The sequence below is a fragment of the Neofelis nebulosa genome, chromosome 1 (assembly GCF_028018385.1).
Source record: "Neofelis nebulosa isolate mNeoNeb1 chromosome 1, mNeoNeb1.pri, whole genome shotgun sequence".
In the NCBI taxonomy this organism is placed as follows: domain Eukaryota; kingdom Metazoa; phylum Chordata; class Mammalia; order Carnivora; family Felidae; genus Neofelis; species Neofelis nebulosa.
Window position 1 is genome coordinate 163,131,429 of NC_080782.1, and position 21,466 is coordinate 163,152,894.

The 21,466-nt window shown below is 50.4% G+C and overlaps 1 protein-coding gene across 14 annotated transcripts in view; it reads right to left on the reverse strand.

Moving 5' to 3' along the window:
* ARHGEF7 (Rho guanine nucleotide exchange factor 7) overlaps positions 1-21,466 on the reverse strand; it is a 135,112-nt gene that overhangs the window by 45,530 nt on the left and 68,116 nt on the right. For all 14 annotated transcript variants that reach the window (XR_009265636.1, XR_009265633.1, XR_009265653.1 and 11 more), the window contains 2 exons: positions 18,372-18,573; positions 7,795-7,883 (listed from right to left, as the gene is read on the reverse strand). Coding sequence is in view for 10 of the 14 variants with exons in the window: in XM_058742472.1 (XP_058598455.1) it covers positions 7,795-7,883; positions 18,372-18,573 (291 nt within the window). In the remaining 4 variants the exon portion in view is untranslated. The remainder of the gene's footprint in view (positions 1-7,794; positions 7,884-18,371; positions 18,574-21,466) is intronic.

A 21,466-nucleotide genomic window follows, 5' to 3' on the forward strand; every position in this document is an offset into this window, starting at 1 on the left:
TCTGCCCCTAACCCACTCGCATTCTGTCTGTTTCTCTCAAAAATAAACTTTAAAAAAAAAATGTAAAAAAACTAGTCATTGCTACCTATCATAACCTCAACATTTCACAGGCAAAAGCTGCCCTGCCTTTTCATTACACTCGGCACAAGCAGAAGTTCCCCGCTCCCTGTTCCCATAGATAAAGAGTTCTGACACAATGCCCTAGATAAAAGTGTTCAATAGAACCTAAAAACTAAGCCAGTACCACTAAAAGTGTCAGGTGGTAAGGACTGGTCTTCCCAGATGGACATACTTAAAAAACCTCCCTCTCTGATGATGACTGAGGAACCCCCTTCATCTCCTAAAAGAAGGAAACTCCAGATCTCTCACTCTGTCTGGGGGCATCAGCTTACACAACAGAAATGCCTTCTCTAAGCTCTCTCTACTGGACAGGTCTTACCATCCTACAGGTGCACTCATGTTCTTCCGCTGTTAAAATCCAGCAAGCTCAAGCAGGCCACAAACGACAGATTCCTGTCACCCTCGACTGCAGCTCTCCCAGGTAACCCCCAAACGGGACGCCCATTTGCAAAGAGAACAGTGATGCCTGATGCCCCAAGTGTTTCCACATGCTCGTCCTTGCTAATAACCCTGAAAACCTCAAGGCAAACACTTCACCAGGCTCCTTAAAGCCAACACTACAAAAGGCCAAAGCCAGGATCACCAAGCCATCTGACAATTTAGTGCCTGTGCAAGCAGCTGGGGAGCTCCCTCAGGCCTACCCACAGACAGGGCACCCCCCCCCACCCCCCACCCCACCCCCGCTCCAGCAGCCGAAGCCAGGGATCTCCTGATCATTCACTGATCTAGGACCCTAAAAGCAGGTTTCCGTTTTCCCATTTCAAAATAAAGGGAATGGCTGTGGCTGGCTTTGTCACAAAGACAGAGCAACTCCGTAGTTCAGGTGCGTGGATCTTCTGTCACTGCTGCTCTCAAGCCTGACATCCTGCACAGCCTGGTCTCCGGTGCCAGAGCAACCCCCCAAAGCCACTCCTACTCATGTCATCAAGCGAGCAAGTCTGCCACTCCGGAGAAGCTGTTCTCTCCGGCACCCTGGGTGTTTTTTGTTTTGTTTTTTAATTTTATTTAAGAAATTTCTACACTCCATGTGGGGCTCAAACTCGCGGTCCGAAGACTGAGCCACCCCATAGCACAGTTCCTTCTATCTTCTATGCCAACATTTTTACATTATGAAATCGCATTACCTATATAATTTCGGATTCTGCTTATTGCACTCAAACATGTATTTTAGGTATTTTTAAAGCTTCGTGTGCATTTTCAATAATTATAAACATATGTGCCACCAGTTACTTAATCGTTCTTGTACTGCTACACGTTTAGGTTGCTTACTTTTATTATTATAATAATCCTATTAAAACATCTTTGCACCGACACCATTGAACACGCTTTAGGTAATTTCTCTGGGGAGGATTCCAAGTAGTAGAAGTGCCAGATTAAAGGGTTTGACTGTTTTCAGATTTTTATACGCAACCACCAGGCCACTCTCAAGAAGCCCTGTGTGGATGTACATCCCACTGTCCTTAGAACTGAGGATTCTCCTCACCTCTCTGCTCCTCACGACCACAATTTTATGGTAAGCTTACCCACACTGTCAGAGGGCTAGACATAACATTTGTGTCCTCCCCAAATGCCGGGGTTTTGGGCATCTCGAAATCCCCAGTGAGGGGTGCTGCAGGCAGGGCCCTTGGGACGAGGCGGCCAGACTTAAGAGAGACCTCTGCCACATGCAGACAGGACAGCAGGCGGCCCTCTGTAAACCAGGAAGAGGGAGTCCCCCAAGACCCGAGCGCGCTGGCACCCTGAGCTGACTTCCAGCCTCCAGAACTGTGAGGAGCCTTTGCTGAGGAGTCCACCCAGTCTGCGGTGCTAGTACAACAGCCCCAACAGACTACAGCACAGCTCCCATCCTCCCCCATTTTCTACTGCTCACATCCTTTCCTACTCACCCAGAATCTTCATGTATTTGCCTTAATGAGCTCCTCAGTCATTGAAGATCATCTTATCTTGTTGAAATTGTTACAAACGTTCCACTCAACTTGTAATTTGGTTTCTACTTTTTATTAAACTTTTATGGAGCCTATCAATTTTGAGCTTTCCCTTTGTTTTCATTATTGCTTTATGTTCTTTCTAAAAAGCCTCCTCCCACTCCAACGCATTAACTGACCACACACAGATCCACAGGCACAGAACGAAAGCCTGGTTATGCACAATCTTGCTTTGAGCAATCTTTGGCTACACACTCAAGTCTGCAGCTCTGAGTATGAATACCCGGAAGCCAGGCTTTAATGAAGCGAACCCATCAGTGACCGTGGGAGAGATAAACTGCAATTAGTCAACAAAAGGAACAAGCAATCCTGAGAGTAGGAGACATCAGAATCCAGAATTACTAAGCTCCTCTAAAATGTCCAATTTTGAGGGGCACCTGGGTGGCTCAATCAGTTAAGCACCTGACTCTTGATCCCAGCTCACGTCACAATCCCAGGGTTGGGGGATCGAGCCCCGAACTGTGCTCTGCGCTGACAGCATGGAATCGCTTGGGATTCGCACTCTCTCTGCCCCTCCCCTACCCGTGCACATGTGCGCTCACTTTCCCTAATAATTTTCCAGTGAAAAATTACAAGATGTTCAAAGAACCAAGAACACATGACCCGTGCACAAAAACAAGGCACTGAATGGAAACGGCCTGAGAGGCCCCGGTGCTGGCTTAGCAGATAAAGTCTTCAAAACAGCTACTCTAGGGGCACCTGGGTGGCTAGGTTGGGTAAGCGTCCGATTTTGGCTCAGGTCATGATCTCACAGTCTGTGAGTTCAAGCCCCACGTCGGGCTCTGTGCCGACAGCTGGGAGCCTGGAGCCTGCTTCGGATTCTGTGTCTCCCTCTCTCTCTGACCCTCCCCCATTCATGCTCTGTCTCAAAAATAAACATTAAAAAAAAAAAAAAGAATTAAAAAAAAAGCTGCTCTAAATATGTTCAAACAGGGACTTCTGCTTTTGCCTGTTTCTGTGTGGAAATCATACTCCATCCAACGAAGTCAAAAGCTGAACACACTGAAAAATCAACTCCTGCTGGACCCCTATGGTAGAGAGGACAGGACGCAAGGCAAACCCCCGCCCCCAAGTCTGGAGAGGCCAACACACCCTAGGAGCCCCACTTGCCGGAGCCCGGGCGCCCCAGAAGAAACCACACTATGAGCCAGCAACGGGGTGGGAAAACGTGAACCATCATGACGGACTGCTAGAGGCTCAGTGCAGACAAGTGTGAGTTCAAAACTCTGGGGGAGACCCAGTCGTAGAGAGGCCTCCTCAGTACTGGGAAATTATCATCTAGGAGTTTGACCAAATTCCCAAAGCCTCAGAGAAAAACACCCTTGGGCTTTCAGCAGAGAAAAGAAGAACCACTGGAAGAGCCATTCGGAAATAACAGCTCAGCATCCTGGTACTTATGAGGCCTGCCCTCAGGGAAACTAGTTAACTCAGACTAGCCTGCTCAAACGCCCTGGCAAAGACCAACAGCCCAGCCCCCTTGGGCCACCTGATCTGCAGGCAGGAGGGAGGGAGGGGGGGCAGAATTTAAAACACACCAGTGGAGTTCATGGTCCAGAGGCATAGGCTCCCTGATGGAGCACCCCCCTCCTCTCCCCGCACACCTCACCACCTCAGTGAGCACTTCCTTTTTTACATGATACACGATGTTCAATTATCGCCAAAAACTTACAAGACTCAGCAAAAGGCAAAACACACAGTCTGAAGAGAAAAGCAAGCATCGGAAGAAGACATGGTGGGGACACTGGAATTATCCCACCAGGAACTAAGAACAACGAAGATTAAGATGCTAAGGGTTCTAACGCAGAAAGCAGACGGCATGCAAGAAAAGACTGGCAGGGAGGTGGAAATCCCAAGAACTGAAAACCGGGAGAAACACTAACAGAAATGAAGAATGCCCAGAATGGTGTCAATAGCAGATCACACACGGCTGCAGAGAGAATCCCAGCGCTACAGGCCTTAACAGCATCCCTCAAGGCTGAAAAGTCAGAGAAAACACAACACAACATCCAAGGATGGTGGGGACTGCACAAGGTGTAAATACACACGGTAGAAGTACCAGAAGGAGAAGAAACACAAGAAAGAGTTCAAGCCATGATGACGGAGAATTTCCCCTAATTAATGTCAGACACCAAAACCACAGATCCTGGGAGGCTCGGAGGACACCAAGCAGCATAAATGCCAAAACACCACACCCGTGCACATCGCCCTCAAACTATAGTCAAAGTTAAACTTACAGCTCCCTAAGAGAGCCCAAATTTAAAAGTGGATAGCAGAACTGAACAGACACCTTACAGGTGGCAGTAAGCACGTGGACGCACGTCATCCGCGAACTGCTGACTGAGACACTGAGGCGGCACCACACACCTCGTCCATCAGCGAAACCCGATCAGACACCAGCAGGCGTGGCAGAAGATGCCCCACAGGGGTCCTCCCTGGGGGACCGTGTGCGGTTTCTTACAGAACTGAGAACACGCTCCCCACACCACCCAACAATCACAGTCCTTCACATTCACCCAAACGAGCTGAAATCACGTCCACGAGAAAACCTACGCATGCGAGTTCACAGCTGCTTCGTTCACAATCACCAACACCCGGAAGCAAGCGAGAGGTCCTCCAGTGGGTGATGGACAAACTGGTCGGTCCAGACAGCAGGGGACTATCCTGCATGAAGAGGAGAGCCAGCAAGCCTGAGAGGTGCTGATCATGGGGCCTTGGCAAAGCTCCACCCTCTCCAATGTCAACCTCAAGCTGCTCTAAAATAAGTCGAGTCTTTTTAAAAACGTCCAAAGAACTAAAACAGGTATGCCTAAAGAATTAACATACATAAACAATGACACAAATACACTATTTGACCATAAAAATAACCAAATGGTGATTGTGAACTGAAAGGTGTGATAAGGTGAAAAATCCACTCGAGGGGCCCAACACTAGATGCAGATGTACAATAATCGGCCAACAGAAAGGACAATAGAGACCCTTCAGTCTGAAGAACAGAAACAAGTGAAGAAAAACTCACAGCAGCTCCGAGACCCATGGACACCATGACACTTCGCACACACAGCATGCGTCCCAGGACTGTCCCAGGACAGTCCTAAGCCATCCAGAAGCAATAGCTACGTGCCAGCGTCGGTGGGCGGTCTCGACCATCACTCAGGAGCCACAGGACGCCCATCCATCCCGTCCTGCCCGCCTCCGGTCTCGTACCTCCACCCACAACTCTCCCCACTGCTTTCCGCTGAGCCCAAGCGGAGACTCAGTCTCTCACCAACAGTCTTCCTCTTGGAGAACCTTCTCCCATCAGCAGGGTTAAAAATACCTAAACTTCCACAGTTTGCTGTGAAAACAAAGCCACGCCAGACAGTGTGAAAAAGCTCTTCTTCTTTACTTTACATGTTGTATTCTGCTCTACAGTTTACTTTTCTATATCGTTTATAAATACAGAATTCAAAAAAGAGGAATTCATTCCTGGCTTAGTCACCAAAGAGTGGCAGACCCTGGGCAAGGCCTTTAACAGCTAGAGCTATGTTCTCCCCTGTAAAAGGGGTGCTACACCCAAAGAGGGTTTCCATGGATTCTGAATTATGTCCATAACAAGTACAATATTAACATGTGCTATTTACCAACACAGCTTTATGAAAACAACAATTTGGATGTGATTCTGAGGTCAAGGTGTTTTCCCATCCTTCTCAATGAAAGAGTGGCTGACTCAGAACAGCACCTGTGATATAAAGGCGCTTCCCTGCCCCCCCACATACAAGAATAGTTCAAAGAAAGAAATCCAAAAAAGCACTGATGATGCTTCAAGCTGAAGAGGGTTACAGAACATAAAATGCAAAGGACAACAACTTACCAGGACTTCTGGAAAAGCATGGTTGCCTACATCCGCAAAATCCCTAATGGAGGCAAGACTACTGCAAAGACCAGAGAGATGACGTGGGCTCCAGGGGCGGGGCCCTGCCTTGCTTCCTCTAACAGTTAGGGTTAAGTGGACAGAACCTCAGAGAGGAGCAGCAGCCCCCTCTCCAGAGCAGCACTGTGGATCCGGACTGGTACTCCGCCCAGGACACCTTCCCCTGGGCGGAACCCCGGATCTCACAGAGGAACACGAGGAAGAGGCTGCTCCCCAAGCTCGCCTCCTGTGAGGCCCTCAAGCACCCCAGACTACTCTCACTGTGCTTTGGACACAGAGCCACACACGTAACACATCGTATACTAACGAGCAAAGCAGAGGAAGAGCCACGTCATGTGGACGAACATCCACGACGAACATCCGACAGAGACGCAAAGAGGGTGTGGACAGCAGAGCAGAACCAGGAGAGGCAGGCGGCCCCTCGGGTACAGGCCATGCTGGGGAGCCCCGCACAGCTGGGCTGAAGTCTGCACCCAGACGAAGTCAGAGAAGCAGAGGCTGGGACTCAAGGACTGCTCGGGAAGAGGGCCTGGTGTCGACCAACACGTAGAAATCCAGTCTGAGGCAGCAAGCCGAGTCCACAGGACAAGAAGAGTGGAAGTGAAAGGAGGCAGAGGCAGCATGGGGATGGGGGAGTGGGGGGGTAGGGGGACAGGTGCTGGCTGCCACATCCTGCTGCCTTCACCAGGGCCTGGCACAGAGCAGGGGTCCTATCACCGCGCGTCAGAGCAAGGAGCCCTCCCGACGTCACCCTGTTCTGGAAGGTCGGGGGCCGGTGGGAAGTGAATGGTCGGCATGCCGAACACGTAAACTCACAGCAGAGGCTGTGGCAACAGGTCAGCGCAGCAGAACAGACTTCTGTCCATCACGCGTCCTCTCCTTTTCCTACAAGAGCACAGGAAGTGAAACACTCAGATGCTCAAAGCAGCACCGATCCGTAGTGGTTTCACTTCAAGGACACACAGGTGTCACGGACTCAAGTGGACACTGCTTCTCAGGAAGCGTCCTGTGCAAGACCAGGAGCAGGGAAGAAACCCAAAATGCACACTTTCCACGGAATGGAAGACAGAGCCACACTCACAAAGCGTACTACGCTGGTTTATCACACCAATATATGCCAGCCATTTCGAAGGTGATCCAAATAATACCATTTCCTATTTCTGCAGTCCATGCAATGGTTTAGGGACCAGGAAAGAGTAGACTATACACTAGACCTAGCATCACGGGTCTTTTTTAAGCCCACATTATTGTTCACGTTAAGTTTCATAACGTCGTGTTCCATTCTGAAGCACTTGTCTTCACTGAGTGCGACGTATAGATGCTCTCCTGTAATTGCACACTACCCGATGCACAGATCCATCAATTCCGGAAGAGACTTTATGTCAAGAAACAAGTAAACTAGAAACAGTACTGATCTGAAGTACTTACAATCCACCCAAAGCACAAGTAAAACGCCACGTGGCGCCTATAAATCACATCGTGCGCTTTTTTACAATCTCGCTTTTGAGGACTTGAAACAGTAGGAGGGAATACTACGTTATGTGACAACAGAAGGGTATAAGTCTACTTAAGTAGTAAACAAAAACGTAAGATCGTGGAAGATTAGAAGAAAATACACCAGAACGTTAACGGTGGTTGTAACTGTGCAGCCCACAACAGATGATTTCTATCTCCTCCTTCATACTCCACACCATTTACCTACAGTCTACACTGCAGAGTTTTAGAGACATCAAAAAAAAAAAATAAGTTATTCTTAAAATGGGTTTTGCAGGTACTCACCACGTTGTAATAGCTCTTGTTAATGGCAGTAGTATCAAATCCTTTGGGAGGGCTCTTCAACGTTCCTGATTTAGGAGACACAGGCTTTTCTGAAATGAAAACGTAACGCAATTTTACTGACCAGTACTGGAGACCACACACACCAGCCCCCACAGCCCAGAGCTACTGGTCCAGGGACCTCCCGTGAGAGCACCAGCCAACAAGAGTAGCTGCCAGAGGCCCGCGCCTCCCTCGTGCTCATGCCCTGAGGTCAGGGAGCCGGTGTCCCCCCCCCAGCCCGTACGTGGCTCACCCCGTACTCCCTGCTCGGGCTCGGCCTCTGACAGGCCATGCTCCCTGACTGTCAGCAGAAGAAAGAGCACGAGCATGAGCTATGCTAACAGATCACAAGTGCAGTCAAGATAAAATACCAGCCGATGCAGGCAGATACGTAACGATGTTAAAACACCAAGACGCAGAGTCTGGGCTACACGTCCAATTCAGAGCACTCACAACGCAGGTCTCTCCAAACAAGTAGGATCTGGCTCAGCGTGATAAGCCAAGGAGGAGGAAATCCATCCCGAGCAGGGGCAGAAAACAAGAAAAACCCACGGAGCCTTAAGAACCTCCACCCCAGAAACCGTAGTGCGAGCAATTGTGATTACTCGAGGGTTCAAGTATCTGTACGCTGCCCAGCGTTCATTCAACACCTGTTCAGGAGATTTGCCAGCAAAAAAGGGATCGAGGAAGCATATGCCAACTGCCAGTGTGGCTCTCAGGGTGGGCGGGCGTGTCAGTCACTGGCTACCGGGGCTGGAGAGCAAACTGGGGTGGTTGGGGTGGGGGCGGGGGGAAGGGCAGGGGCATTTGAGGAGGTCACACACCCGCCTCACCTGAGTCAGTCAACGCTCTGTCCCTCTGGTGTGCTGTGCTCAGCACCCTTCCACCCACCTGCCCCAAGTCTCTGCTAGCTCCCTCAACAGTGCCCTCAATCCCAAACACTGCCAAAGTCTCGGGTCCCCACTTCCAACTGGCTGCTCAGTATTGCCGTTATCTGCCTTGCAACAGAAACCCAGAAATGCCTGAAATCACATGCACTAACTGTAGGCCTTCACCTTCCTATGGAATGAATGGTCTGTCTAAACCATCCTTCAATGCCTCACTTGCTTTTCCAAAAGGTTGACAATAAAGCACAAAACAGGTGTTGTTCCTAGTTGAAAGAACTCTCTGCTCACAGGATGAAAACAGAACTCCGTGAGAAATGAACCACTTCTGAGCCCTTAAGAAATATCAATGTGTTCTGGCTAACACACATTCCTTCCCAGTCTCGCACCTACAGGTAGGAATTTAACTGTAAAAGAAAAAATTGACATGCTTTTACCTTAAGAAAAACGATGCCTTTCACCTTTGGAACCCATCATTTAGGGGACAAATACAGATAAAAATAAAGGTGAGCACTGAAGCCTGAAAGACGGTCGCCGGACCACAAACACCAACGTGTGTTCTATTACCTTGGACTGGATTTATTTTAAGTTGTTTCTTATTTCTGAGAGAGAGAATATGTGGGGGAGGGGCAGAGAGTGAATCCCAAGCAGGCTCCACGTTGTCAGCGCAGAGCATGACACAGGGTTCAAACCCATGATCTGTGAGATCGTGACCTGAGCTGAAGTCAGCCGTTTAACCAACTGAGCCACCCAGGTGCCCCTGATTTATTTTTTATTTTTTATTTGAGAGAGAGAGCAAGCGCACAAGCAAGTGCACATGTGTGCATGAGCTGGGGAGGGCAGAGGAAGAGAGAGAAGGCTCCACGCTCAGCACAGAGCCCGACCCAGAACTCCAACCCACGACCCTGGAATCATGACCTGAGCCAGAATCAAGAGTCAGACACACGACCGACTGAGCCCCCAGGTGCCCCAGCTTTAAATTTTAAAAGCAAATAATCTGTCAAGTGCCTCATTTAAGACACACCTCCCAACGGCACAGATAACATTCAACTAACTTACTGGGAGAACCAGGAGAAAAGGCTTTTTCACAAGAAGTAGCACCAGGCTACGGCACCGTGTAAAAACAGAGGGCAGACAGAAGAGAGCCACCCAGTGCAGGCGGAGCCCAAACACGCGGTCTCCTCTCCCGTGGAAAAGGGAGTCCACAACTCTGCCGATGGCTACAGGGGAATCACTGCCACGGGAGGGCCGGGAACATCTCCCCAAACCCCGTGGGCCCTTACCGACAGAGGGCTCCAAGGTAAGAAACCCCGGCACCGAGCGGTCACAGAGGAGCCGTGTCTGCCTGTGATGCCACCAACCGCAAGGCACCTCCGTGGCAGGAGGCCCCGAGGGAGGGAGACCGCTGCCCTCCCACAGCTAAGGCGGCGCGGTGAGGCCAGGGCTCCGCAGCTCCCCCGTCGACAGCCACAGCAGGGCCCACTCCGCACTCGTCCCAGGGCCCCGGCCCTCAGTCACACGGGGAGGGGACGCTCGGTCAACACGCCGGGCAGGAGGGGCCCAGGATGCCAGGTTTGCCTCAGGAACCTCTGTGCAGCCCGAGGGAGCCCTCCAGCACCTACTCCCCACCCGCCCCCGCCCCCTAAAATAACACCACCACCACCCCACCCACACAACTTAGACCATAATATACGGGAAGTATATACCATAATATACGGGAAGACCAATAATATAAGGGAAGTAATGGCCAATTTTAACAAAAGTTGCGCCCAGGAAACGTTAGAAAACACTCAGCCTTCCCAGTATCTTAAGAAAAATAAACCATTTTTGGCCCATCCGATAGCTAAAGATTGATACAATCCACTGGGACCGCGAGGAAACCATGAGAACATAATTTAGTGCTGTCCTACCAGGCGCCGGAAGATACAGATCTTCCCTTTCTTCCAATAAACTAAGAATGCCAAAAACAAGAGAATTTAACCATGAATATGCTAAATGAATAAAGGGGGAGGGCACTGCAGAGACCAGACACAGCCCTGAGTGACAAACAGGAGGAGCTCTTGGGGACCCTTCGGGCAGGCTGACAACGAGAAGCCTATCCTGCTCGCCAACCCAGACAAACAGCGTCTCGCAAGGACGCGGGCTGGGAGACACAGCCCAGGAGAAATCCAAACCCTGAGCCGGCCCCTGCGGAGGCATATGGTCCAAACCCACTCCAGCCCCCAAAGGGCCCCAGGGTGTTTGCCCAGGGCAAGAAAATCTCTGGGAGCCCCCGAGGAAACAAATGTCCCTCCTCTCTGTAGGAATGTTTCCACAGCCCAGGGCACAGAGGTACCCCCAACCAAACCCCCAAAGACACAACTATAACAAAGTTACAGCTCACGAAGAACTGAACCCAGTATAAACAGATACAACATACAAAGGAAATGGAACACCCAAGATGTTGAAACAAGGGGAAAATTTAGGAGACCATGGAGTAAGTATATTTAAAACGCCTGGAAAGAGGGGCACCTGAGCGGCTCAGTCGGTTAAGCGTCTGACTCTTGATTCTGGCTCAGGTCATAATCCCACGGTTCATGAGTTCTAGCCCTATACTGGGGTCTGTGCTGAGACCTGACAGTGCGGAGCCTGCTCGAAATTCTCTTTCCCTCTCTCTATCCTGCTCGCCCCCTCTCTACTTAAATATTAAAAAAGAAAAAAAAAGAAAACCCCACCTGGAAAGAAAAGAGCCATAATGAATAAACAATGCACCACAAAAATTAAAAACACCTGAAAAAGAACGAAACCATTTCTGGAAATGAAAACTCTGGTCACCATCACAAGTAAGAGGAGACGGTGAACTCAAAGATCTGAGGAGTGGACTCCAAATGAATGAAATCCAGCGAAACAAAAAATACAAAAACCAGATTAAAAGCCAAAGAAGGCAAAACAAGACAGCTAATAGGATTTTCAGGAGAAAGCAAAAGGAACGAGCAACATTACTGGAAAAGACACTTTCCAGAAAAGACATCTTGAGCCCTGGGCTAGAGCACCACACTACATCCCCCACAAAATCAGAACCATCCTGCACAGAGGGAATGGCGCCTCTAGGCAGCACTGAAGGCGGGGGCCCTTGAGGAAGCCCACACAGGAGACACCCCCCTTATCCGTGAGGTCTATGTTCCCAGAACCCGGGAAATGCCCCAAACCGAGCATACCAAACCCTACGTGCACACCTGTGATAAAGTTTAATCTGCAAGTTAGGCACAGAAAGAGATTAACCAGAACCCAACAATATGCTCCAATAAAAGGTACGTGAACGTGCTCTCTCAACGTACCTTGTCCTGTACTCTCCCACTCGTGAGGTCTTGAGGGGATCAAATGTCCACCGAGGAAGGGAGCTACGTGGCACGGTGTCAGGCTGCTGACCTCCCGACGCACGCCGCTGCTCCTGGACCTCGGCTGACCCGGGGTAAAGGCCCGCGAAAAGCAGGTCCGTGAATGTGCCTGTGCCCACAGCCCTCACCCCTGGCCTGACTTGACTATCACAGGCTCTTCCCTGCTGCCTACTTTGGGAGAAGGCAAGCTTGGGGAAGACGAAACATGAATAACTGGTTCAAAGGCTCCACATCCCCTACTGCCCCTGGCTTCGAGGGGTGTCAGTGACCCAACAGAGCCTGCTGCCAGCCCCGAGAACCACCAGTTCCAACTTTCTCCTACTGTCCTCTGGACAACAGCTGTCACCTCGCTCACGAGCCCCACGCCGGTCATGTCACCAGCTTCCTAGCAGCCACAGTGCCCTCGACCCTTTCTGTGGTTGTGGGGATGTTGTGCTAGCGACACACGCTCAGGAGCCCCTGCGTGGGGACCATACTGGCCCTGCTCTGCAACTTGATTACCCAAACTCGCCAACACGAAAATCGAGAGGGTCACTGTCTCTGCTCATACCCAGCTTGGACAGTGAACACTCAGATCCCTCCTTTCCTCTTCCGGAAGCCTTACACGGTGGATCCCAAACATGGGCATCTTAGCCCCTGACACTTCAGTGCCCGTCAGACTGGGACTGATGACAATCCAAACATCAGGCCACGATCACACCTGACAGATAGGAATTCCTCGTTATCACCTAGCACCCAGTCTGTATTTACATCTCCCTGGACTCAAACCTGTCACAACATGACTTTGTGAGGCTGGCGTATCTGACGCAGGAACCAAGTGAGACCCACACAGTGTGTGCGCAGTCACGCCTCTCAGGCTTTTATTTAGTGCCAGCGGGGAGCCTAGCAGACCTTCACCTTCTCAACTGTCTACCACATTTTCTATTTCGGGAACCTCAGGTAAGCTTCGTGATTTCTGGAAAGACACCTTGGTTTTGGTTTTTCACTGCCCGCCCCCGCCCCCCCCGGTCCCCACAACAGAGTTCACTCAAGTATTTGCTGAATGGATGCTGCCTGTGGTTTCGGAACCAAGGGCAATCATAACAATCCTGATGATGTACATGGAAAACGCAGCTGACTGGAGGCAGGATGGAAGGGTGGAGAAAGGTCAAGGCAGGTCCTCGTGTTACAAAGCGGGGCACCAAGGGATAACCGCGACATGCACACCAGGTCCATGGTGAGGCATTACCCACGAAGGGAAGCAACAGAACAAAACGTAAAGCCCAAGCTGAGAAGGAAGCGAGGGGACCAGGAAAACCAGGAGCCCTGGGGGAGGGTGTCTGTGGGACCCACGTCCATGCAGAGCAGCCCCGCAGACGGGCAGGGGCAGTCAGGCAGCTGCAGGGCAGATGTGGAGGCCGGGGGTGCTCTTGTCATCCCAGCTGTGTCCTCACAGGCTCCCACCACCTACCAGGGTCTCATCCCTGATACCGGGGGATATCACCCCTGACCCCTGACTGCTGTCAGTCAGCTGACCTAGGGGATAGGTCCTTCAAACAGGATGTTGAAGCACAGTCCCCAGAGAGTGGAACATCCCCTAGAGCGCCCACCAGCACACCTGTTCGGGAAGAGCACACGGTGTTCATCTGGAGGAACACTCACCCCCACGTCCCAGAAGAATCCCAAAGCATCTCACCCCAGAGCCCTCCACCCGTCTTTCTGGGTCCCCCCCCCCCACCGCCACCCCTACAGGCCTGAGGTGCAATCTTACATTTGAGGCTCTTTCCGCCTATTATCAAGTGTGCATCTGGAAGAAACCGTACAGACAGGCCTACCCTCTAATGCAGCCTTATCCTGGGAGCTTTCAGAAACCTCCCATCACACGTGCATGCGCACATACTTTTCCAGCAATACGGAAATCAGTTGCTACCTCTGTCCCTTTCCCTACATGGGTTATATTCGTAAAACTTCTTCCTTCCATAGCCGATCGATCATCGCACCTAAAACCCAGGTCACTTTTTGATGCCAGATGTAAACATGGCCCCCTCCACCCCAGCGGCACATGGGTTCTAAATGCACAGTCTGGTGCGAGGCCTACCACCCACAGAGCGTCCATGCTGACTTAACGGTAGCAGCGACCAGCAGCCCTCTCCCCACCCCACCCCCAACCACTGGCCTCATCGCCTCTTTCCCGAGGTCTCCCTTCAATTGAAGAAATTCTCCAGAGAGTGTGGCCTGAAACATGCACGTGTGTATACAACACAGAAATCCGTGGGTTTTAAGTTTGATTTTGAGAGCACATGCTCGAGCAGGAGAGGGGCACAGAGAAAGGGAGGCATAATCTCAAGCAAGCTCCACATGGTCAGTGCACAGCCCGACATGGGGCTTGAACCTATGACCCTTAGGATCACGACCTGAGCTGAAGAGTCAGATGCTAACCGACTGACCACCCAGGTGCCCCAGAAATCCATGGTTTTGCACATCAGAACAACGTGGATGGCAACTAAATGCAGAGCAACGAGGGTGTCTGCTGTGAGGTAGCAGAGATTCAGGGAGGACAGGGCACATGCAGCAAGCAGTGGAAATCCCTTAAGCGTATTCTTGGAGGACACCAGCCTGCAAAGAGGACTATCCGAAACAAGAAAGCACACACAGGTCAAGGCACACACACACACACAACAGCGAAGCCTGACAGCCACACTGCCATCTGTAGCTGCCAGAGGGCAAATGATCATGGCTACCGACACCTGCAAGAAGTGTGAGATCAAGTGGACATTCTTGAGAACTTACCTGGAAAAAAGCAGCCCAAAAGGGGTCAACTCAGGGAGGGTGGTTTTCTTTATTCAACAAATACATTCGTAAATCAAAAACTTTAACAAAGAGAAACTCACAATTTAGAGGAAGTCAGTGTTTGTTTCACAAGTAAATGATCCTGACATGATCACCAGTTAGGATCGGGCACACTCTGTTTACAGAAAATGAAGAATTACACTGTAAATGACAATGCTTATCTTAAATACACCCTTCTAGAAGGGAATCCTATTCCAACATCGGAGTCACAGAAATTACTCAGAAGTTACAATACTAACATGTTACTGTGACCGTGGACTTCCATTCTTCACTGCTGTAAGATGATACTGTAAAAATACGATCTCACATCTTTCGGTCTCAAATGCCCACATCAAAAATCAGACAGGAACAGGTTTCCTTAGAATATGCACAGATAATCTGTGAACACAGGATGGGAAGTTACTTCCAAAAGGTTATCCCCTTGGCCCCACTGGCAGCTAAAGAGGAAAGTGGCATGACAGACCACCAATCTGAGCAAGTCTGTTATCATTTGCACTTTACAGATAAACTGAAAGATGTGAAAATTCCCAGTTTCTTGGTCTCCATTCAGTACAAAAACTACGGATCCCATGGGACCCAATGCAGTTACAAGCATGTTTAAAGGGGTCTCTCTCATGCCCGTGCAGACAGAAACATGGGGTAAGACACAAAACTTGGCAGACAGTGATGCAGTTGCCCTGACACAAGTCCACACCAACAGACATGGAAGTTTTTTTGTTTTTGTTTTTTAAGGATTTCTAATTATCTATACACCCAACATGGGACTCAAACTCACAACCCCAAGATCAAGAGTCGCACACTCTGCTGACAGAGCCGGCCGGGTGCCCCTTACACATACTGCTGCTGTTGTTGTTAAGCAAACTCCACCGCCAGGAATGGCCGGTTCTTCTTAGAGCTGCATCTGTCTACACCCAGCACCTCTCTGGCTGCACACTCCACTCCGAAAGTGGGGCCCCACAGCAAGACATTCATGCCGCACTGCCAGACTCTCTAAGGGGGGCAGCACACCATGGAACCACCTACCGCCAAGAGCAGTCCTGAGCCTGCTCAGATCCTTTTAGAAGCGACTCCCCAAAGTCACCTGAAGAGGACCCTGAGACCCACAAAGTATCCTTTCAGTGTAATTTTCAAAGGGTAAAACTTTGAAAACTCCCTGAGGAGAAACGTGCACTCTTACTATTACAACTCAAAGTCAGACCAAACTTCCCATTTGAATGTGTCATTCGTAGCAGAACCCAGGACCTGGAGTCAGCAGACGTGGGCCCAGTCAGGCTCCACGCCAATGGCAGGTCCCCGGCACCAGCGCTCGGTGCCCCCTCGCCCCTCGTCCTCCCAGAGAGGGCCAGGGCAGCACTCTCAGCCCAGGACACCAGGGGACCATAGGACTGGCCAGGCTCTTAGCCCGGACTCGACCTGTCCCAGCCTCATGCTCACAGGCCAGTGCCGGGGCCAACCAGTGACTACTGGCAAGTCCGATGAGCCATACGCTAAGCTCCATTTCCCAGCAGCTGAGTCCAAGATTGAGACCACACTTCCGTCCCCATCAGCCGGACACCGGTGCGGTGAGGACAGCTGGCATTAGAAGGAGGATTCATACCTGCGCCCCGAATATCCCGATGTCTCCTGGGGCTGTGTGAGGACTGAATGAAGCACTTCAGACAGTAACCAGAACACAAGCAGCCAGAACACAAGCAGCCCAGGCACTTACTGTCAACTTTACCGTATGAGAAAAATACAAACAGCGAGGTACCATTTCACACCCAACAGTTATCATGGGGGAAAAAAAGTGGTGCCAAGGACGTGGACACACTGGAACCCTGGCATACTGCTGGTGGAAAGCACGACAGGGCAGCTGCCACGCAGGCGGCACGGCAGTTCCCCACACGCTGACGACCATCGCCCTGTGAGCCAGCAATTCCACCCTAGGTATAGGCCCAAGAGGATGGACAGGACTCAGATCTCACCCAGGACCACAGAAACCTTATTCCCAACAGCAGAAGGTGACAAACAACCAAAATGTCCAGCAACAGATGAATGGATGAGCAAACTGTGGTTCTGAAACAGAAAACAGATACGGCCAGGGGTCTGCACCTGGTCTGGGCCACAGGAAATGACAAAGGTCCTGGGAGCTCTGTATCAGGAACCGTGACCAGAGAGCAAGTACTGGAACAGAACAGAAGATGTTCCCAGCACTCTGATCCCTTAGGAAGTTACGAGGGTTTCAGAAGCTCTACATGAGGTCACCGGATTGCTCGGTACAGAAAACTCACACATCTGGTGACAGAAGGGCTGGGAGAGCAGCACTCAATGCCAAGCTCCACAAAACACAAGGATTTTATATACGGCTGACCCTCCAACAACAGAGTTTGAGCTGCATGAGTCCACTTTTACATGGATATTCATCAATACACTGCAGTACTGTAAATGTGCTGGCTCTCTCATTTTCTTTTTTTTTTTTTTTTTCTTGAGACAGAGACAGAGCATGAGCAGAGAGAGAGAGGGAGACACAGGATCCGAAGCAGGCTCCAGGCTCCAAGCTGTCAGCACAGAGCCTGATGCGGGGCTCGAACTCAGACTGTGAGATCATGAACTGAGCTGAAGTCGGATGCTTAACCGACTGAGCCACCCAGGTGCCCCGGCTCTCTCATTTTCTTAGCAATGCCTTAACTTTATCATAAGAGTGTGGTACATGGGGAGCCTGGGTGGTTCAGTCGGTTAAGCAGCCGACTCTTGATTTTGGCTCAGGTCATGATCTCATGGTTCATGAGTTTGAGCCCTGCCATCAGGCTCTGTGCTGACGTGAGGAACCTGCTTGAGATTCTTTCTCTCTCCCTCTCTGCCCCTCTCCGGCTCTTTCACTCCCTCAAAATAAAAAATAACATAAAATAACTATCACAAATACAGAAAAAGACAAATAATACATCATCAGCAAAAGCACCCAGAGTGATACAAATTAACAGCTTGAGGCACCTGGGTGGCTCACTTGGTTAAGCATCCGACTTCAGCCCAGGTCATGATCTCACGGTTTGTGAAGTCAAGCCCCACATCGGGCTCTGTGCTGACAGCTTGGAGCCTGGAGCCTGCTTCCGATTCTGTGTCTCCCTCTGTCTCTGCTCTCCCCAGCTCACTTGCTCTCTCTCAAAAACAAACATTAAAATAATTTCTTTTTTATTAACAGCCTGTATGATAGAGCAAACTCCCAAGTCCTAATTTTAAACTGTTACATAACCGACTGAAATGCTACTTTTAACTACGGATCCTTCATGCTGGCACCCCAAGGCCGGGGTAAAGTAAAAATCACTCTCCTTGAAGAACAACTAGAGAAGAAGGAGAACCCTCAGCCCAGGGCCATCTACACAAGCTTAGCCAGGGAGGGAGAAGCCCTCGCGTGAGTGCAGTCACCTGTCCTGGAGGACAAGCGGCATCCCTCTGCCCGCACGCCACTTACCACTGGGCTTGACCTCCCGCACATAGTTGCTGGGAAACCAGCCGGTCCTGCCATTGTGCGTGCCCTCCCACCAGCCGCCCTCCTCGACCCGCGTGACGTGGATGATGTCGCCTTTCGTAAAGGAGAGCTCGTCTTCATTGGTCTGCTGGAAGTTAAACTTCGCTCTCACCACCAGTTGGCTGTTGCTATTATCGGTCATGTCCTAAAAAGGGAAGAGGGAGAGAAAAATTTCATGTGGTCTGCCTCATTACAAAGTGAGATGATTTACTAGTATAAGCAGAGTGCAGCTGCCCCATTCCAACAGCAGAGCACTTTTTAAGGTAGACAAGCAGGTTTCCGACCTCCCTGCAGTGCCCTGACCACCACCACCTCATTCCAGTCCCAGAGGAAACCCTCTTAGTGGTTTTAAAGGTCTTTTTCTGGCCACAGTTACACTTACATAAACATGACATACTTCCATGTACACTTACATCAAATTATACAGTACATCCTTCAATACAATGTACAAAAAGTTAACACACGGCAGTGATTTCCAGAATTATTTTAATCTCAACTGTGTAACTTAGCTGTATGGCTGCGCCAGTAATTCTCTGTTACTAGATTTAAGGTTATTTCTAATATTTTTCTACTGCAAGACAAGGCTGCATTAAAACTATATGCACATCTTTGAACACACCTGTAAATAAACGTATACCTTAAATTCAGGTCAGAAAACATGAGACATATTTTAAATTTTATATTCCTAACTGCCCTCCAGAAAGTTTCTCCTCACACTAAACTACATTCCCACCAACAGTAATTCAGGGCTATTTCTTTACACGCTCACCAGCACTGAATATCACCAAGCATTTTTATTTTTGCCAAACTGCTGGGAAGAAATGGTACCTCCTTTCAGTTTGAATTTTTCTCAGAGATTAAGCCTGTGTGCCCACTCTGAAAGGTGGGAAGAGGAGGCAGCCCGGCTAGTTTCTTTCTATTTCCAACTATCCCAGACTAGGTGCTGGAGAGGCTTGTAACCGGGAACCACCAACAGAAGCAAACTAAACACATCCCCAAGAAAAGCCTGATCTCCCGGTGAAAGGAGAAGAGGGGCAGAGGACAGGCCCACCCACCGACAGGGGGCGTGCCCTCAGTCTGCACCTGGGCGTCCACGGGGATGGGGAAGAGACATGTCCCATGTCCCACCGAGCACCCGCTTGCACTGGTGACATCAGCAAAGATCAGGCCGGGAGTCCCTGCTCCACCCTTACCAGGTAGCAGCATGTGGCCCCATCTACCCGCCAGCGTCTCAAAGAACTAGGCTCAAAAAGGAAAAAGAACTTACAAAATTTACTCAAAATAACAGTGAAAAAAGAGCCCCAGGAACATGTGGAAAATGACGGACCTGAGACTGGCGTCACCGGTGTCGTGGAGGAGAAAGCAGTGCTGAAAGGCAGTATGAGGAATGCGGCTGAAAACGTCCCCAACCTAAAGACAAAGCCACAGAGCCAGGAAGCTGCATGGACCCCACAGGGAAGGAGCCTAGAGAAACCTGGCTCAAGTCACATGGTAAAGACACTTCGGAAAACCGAAGAGAATTTTCACATTGGAATAAAAATACGGCTGTAGTTACACGAGCTCTCCAGCACTTCCCGGCCCATGCGCCCTCTCTCTGAGAAGCTCCTGTAAGATGCACTCCTCTCAACAAGGGGGTCGGTCAAGAAAAAGCAGAAGAGGGGGAGATGGGCTTGGGTCAAAGGGAGGGTGGGGTGACACAGGAGGACGGCTCAGGCAGCATCTGGCAGGAGCCTGGCTACAACCAGGAGACTCAAGTGGCCACAAGACGTCAGGGCAGTTCCCTGGGAAGAAATGAGAAATCCTAATGGGTCTGAATGTACAAGAGATTCTTAGAAACCGGCATAAGATGAGGGCTGCAGTCTGCAAAGGGCACACAGAAAACTCCAACAGGCAATGATTATTTACTCCAGAAAACACCACGCTTTCAGGAAAGGAAGCACAGTGATCACACACACCCTGGCCATCCTGTGGGTCTGGGACATGGTGAGGGGACACTGACCGGACCCAACAGAAGCCATGGGGGCACTTGGCCAGGAGGAAGGTACGGGCCAGGATGCAGAGCGAGACCCCGACCCCGCTCCATGACAGGAAATCCACACTGACCACACTGCAGACTTAAATCCAGCTTCACAGAGGCGTTCACGGAGACAATACAGGCAAACCCCCGGGGGCCCGATGAGCAAGCGGGACCTCCTGCACCAAGTCCGGAAGGACCCGAGTCTAACCAGCTGCACACGTCACCAAACCAGAAGACAGACAAAGTGCAGTGGTGACAGAGCTTCAAGAGGAGCAGACAGTTCTTAGAATGTTTATTCTTTATTTAAATGTGTATTTTACATTAACTTATAAAAAGTTAATTTAAGTACATGCGTTAAGTGTCTTACCTAACCAATTTAACACTTCATACATACTGAATGTTTAATGCTTAGAATATCCTAAGTATTAACATGAAAAAAAGCTCCCTTCAGCACTGGGCAAACTGAATGAAAGCTCTGGCTGACAAGCTGCTTGCTTGGCGCACTTGAATGGCGAGGGACAGCTTAAAGGTCACCAGCCCCGCGGAGGCTCCCTGCCCCCCACTCCCCAGCGATGGCACAGGTCACAGCCCTGGTTAAGGAAACCGGATCAGGCTGCCACATGGCATCAGCTCATCTCTGCAAACCATGGTCACCCTGCATCAGCTGTCCACCACGATCTTCACCCCCTCTCCTTCCTGAGACCCACCCTGGGCAAGCTGGCTTTGTGTACAACCCGCACAGAGCCAATCCCAGGGATCCGTTAACATGTAACCAAGAGCAGGGGCAGAGCGGGCCCCAAGGAGGTCGAAGTACCCCCTAGGAGCGACCCTCCAGCCAGCCCAGCTGTGTGAGCTCAGCCACCAGTGCACAGGCCCTCTCCAGGCACAACACCAACCTGAACGTTACAAATTAAGGCGACTACACTCTCCCCCCACGTCACCAATTCTCTGCACTCAGGCACAGGTCAGGTGAACACCACTGCCGCATCTTCCGCACAGAAATAGCCACTCCACAAGGACA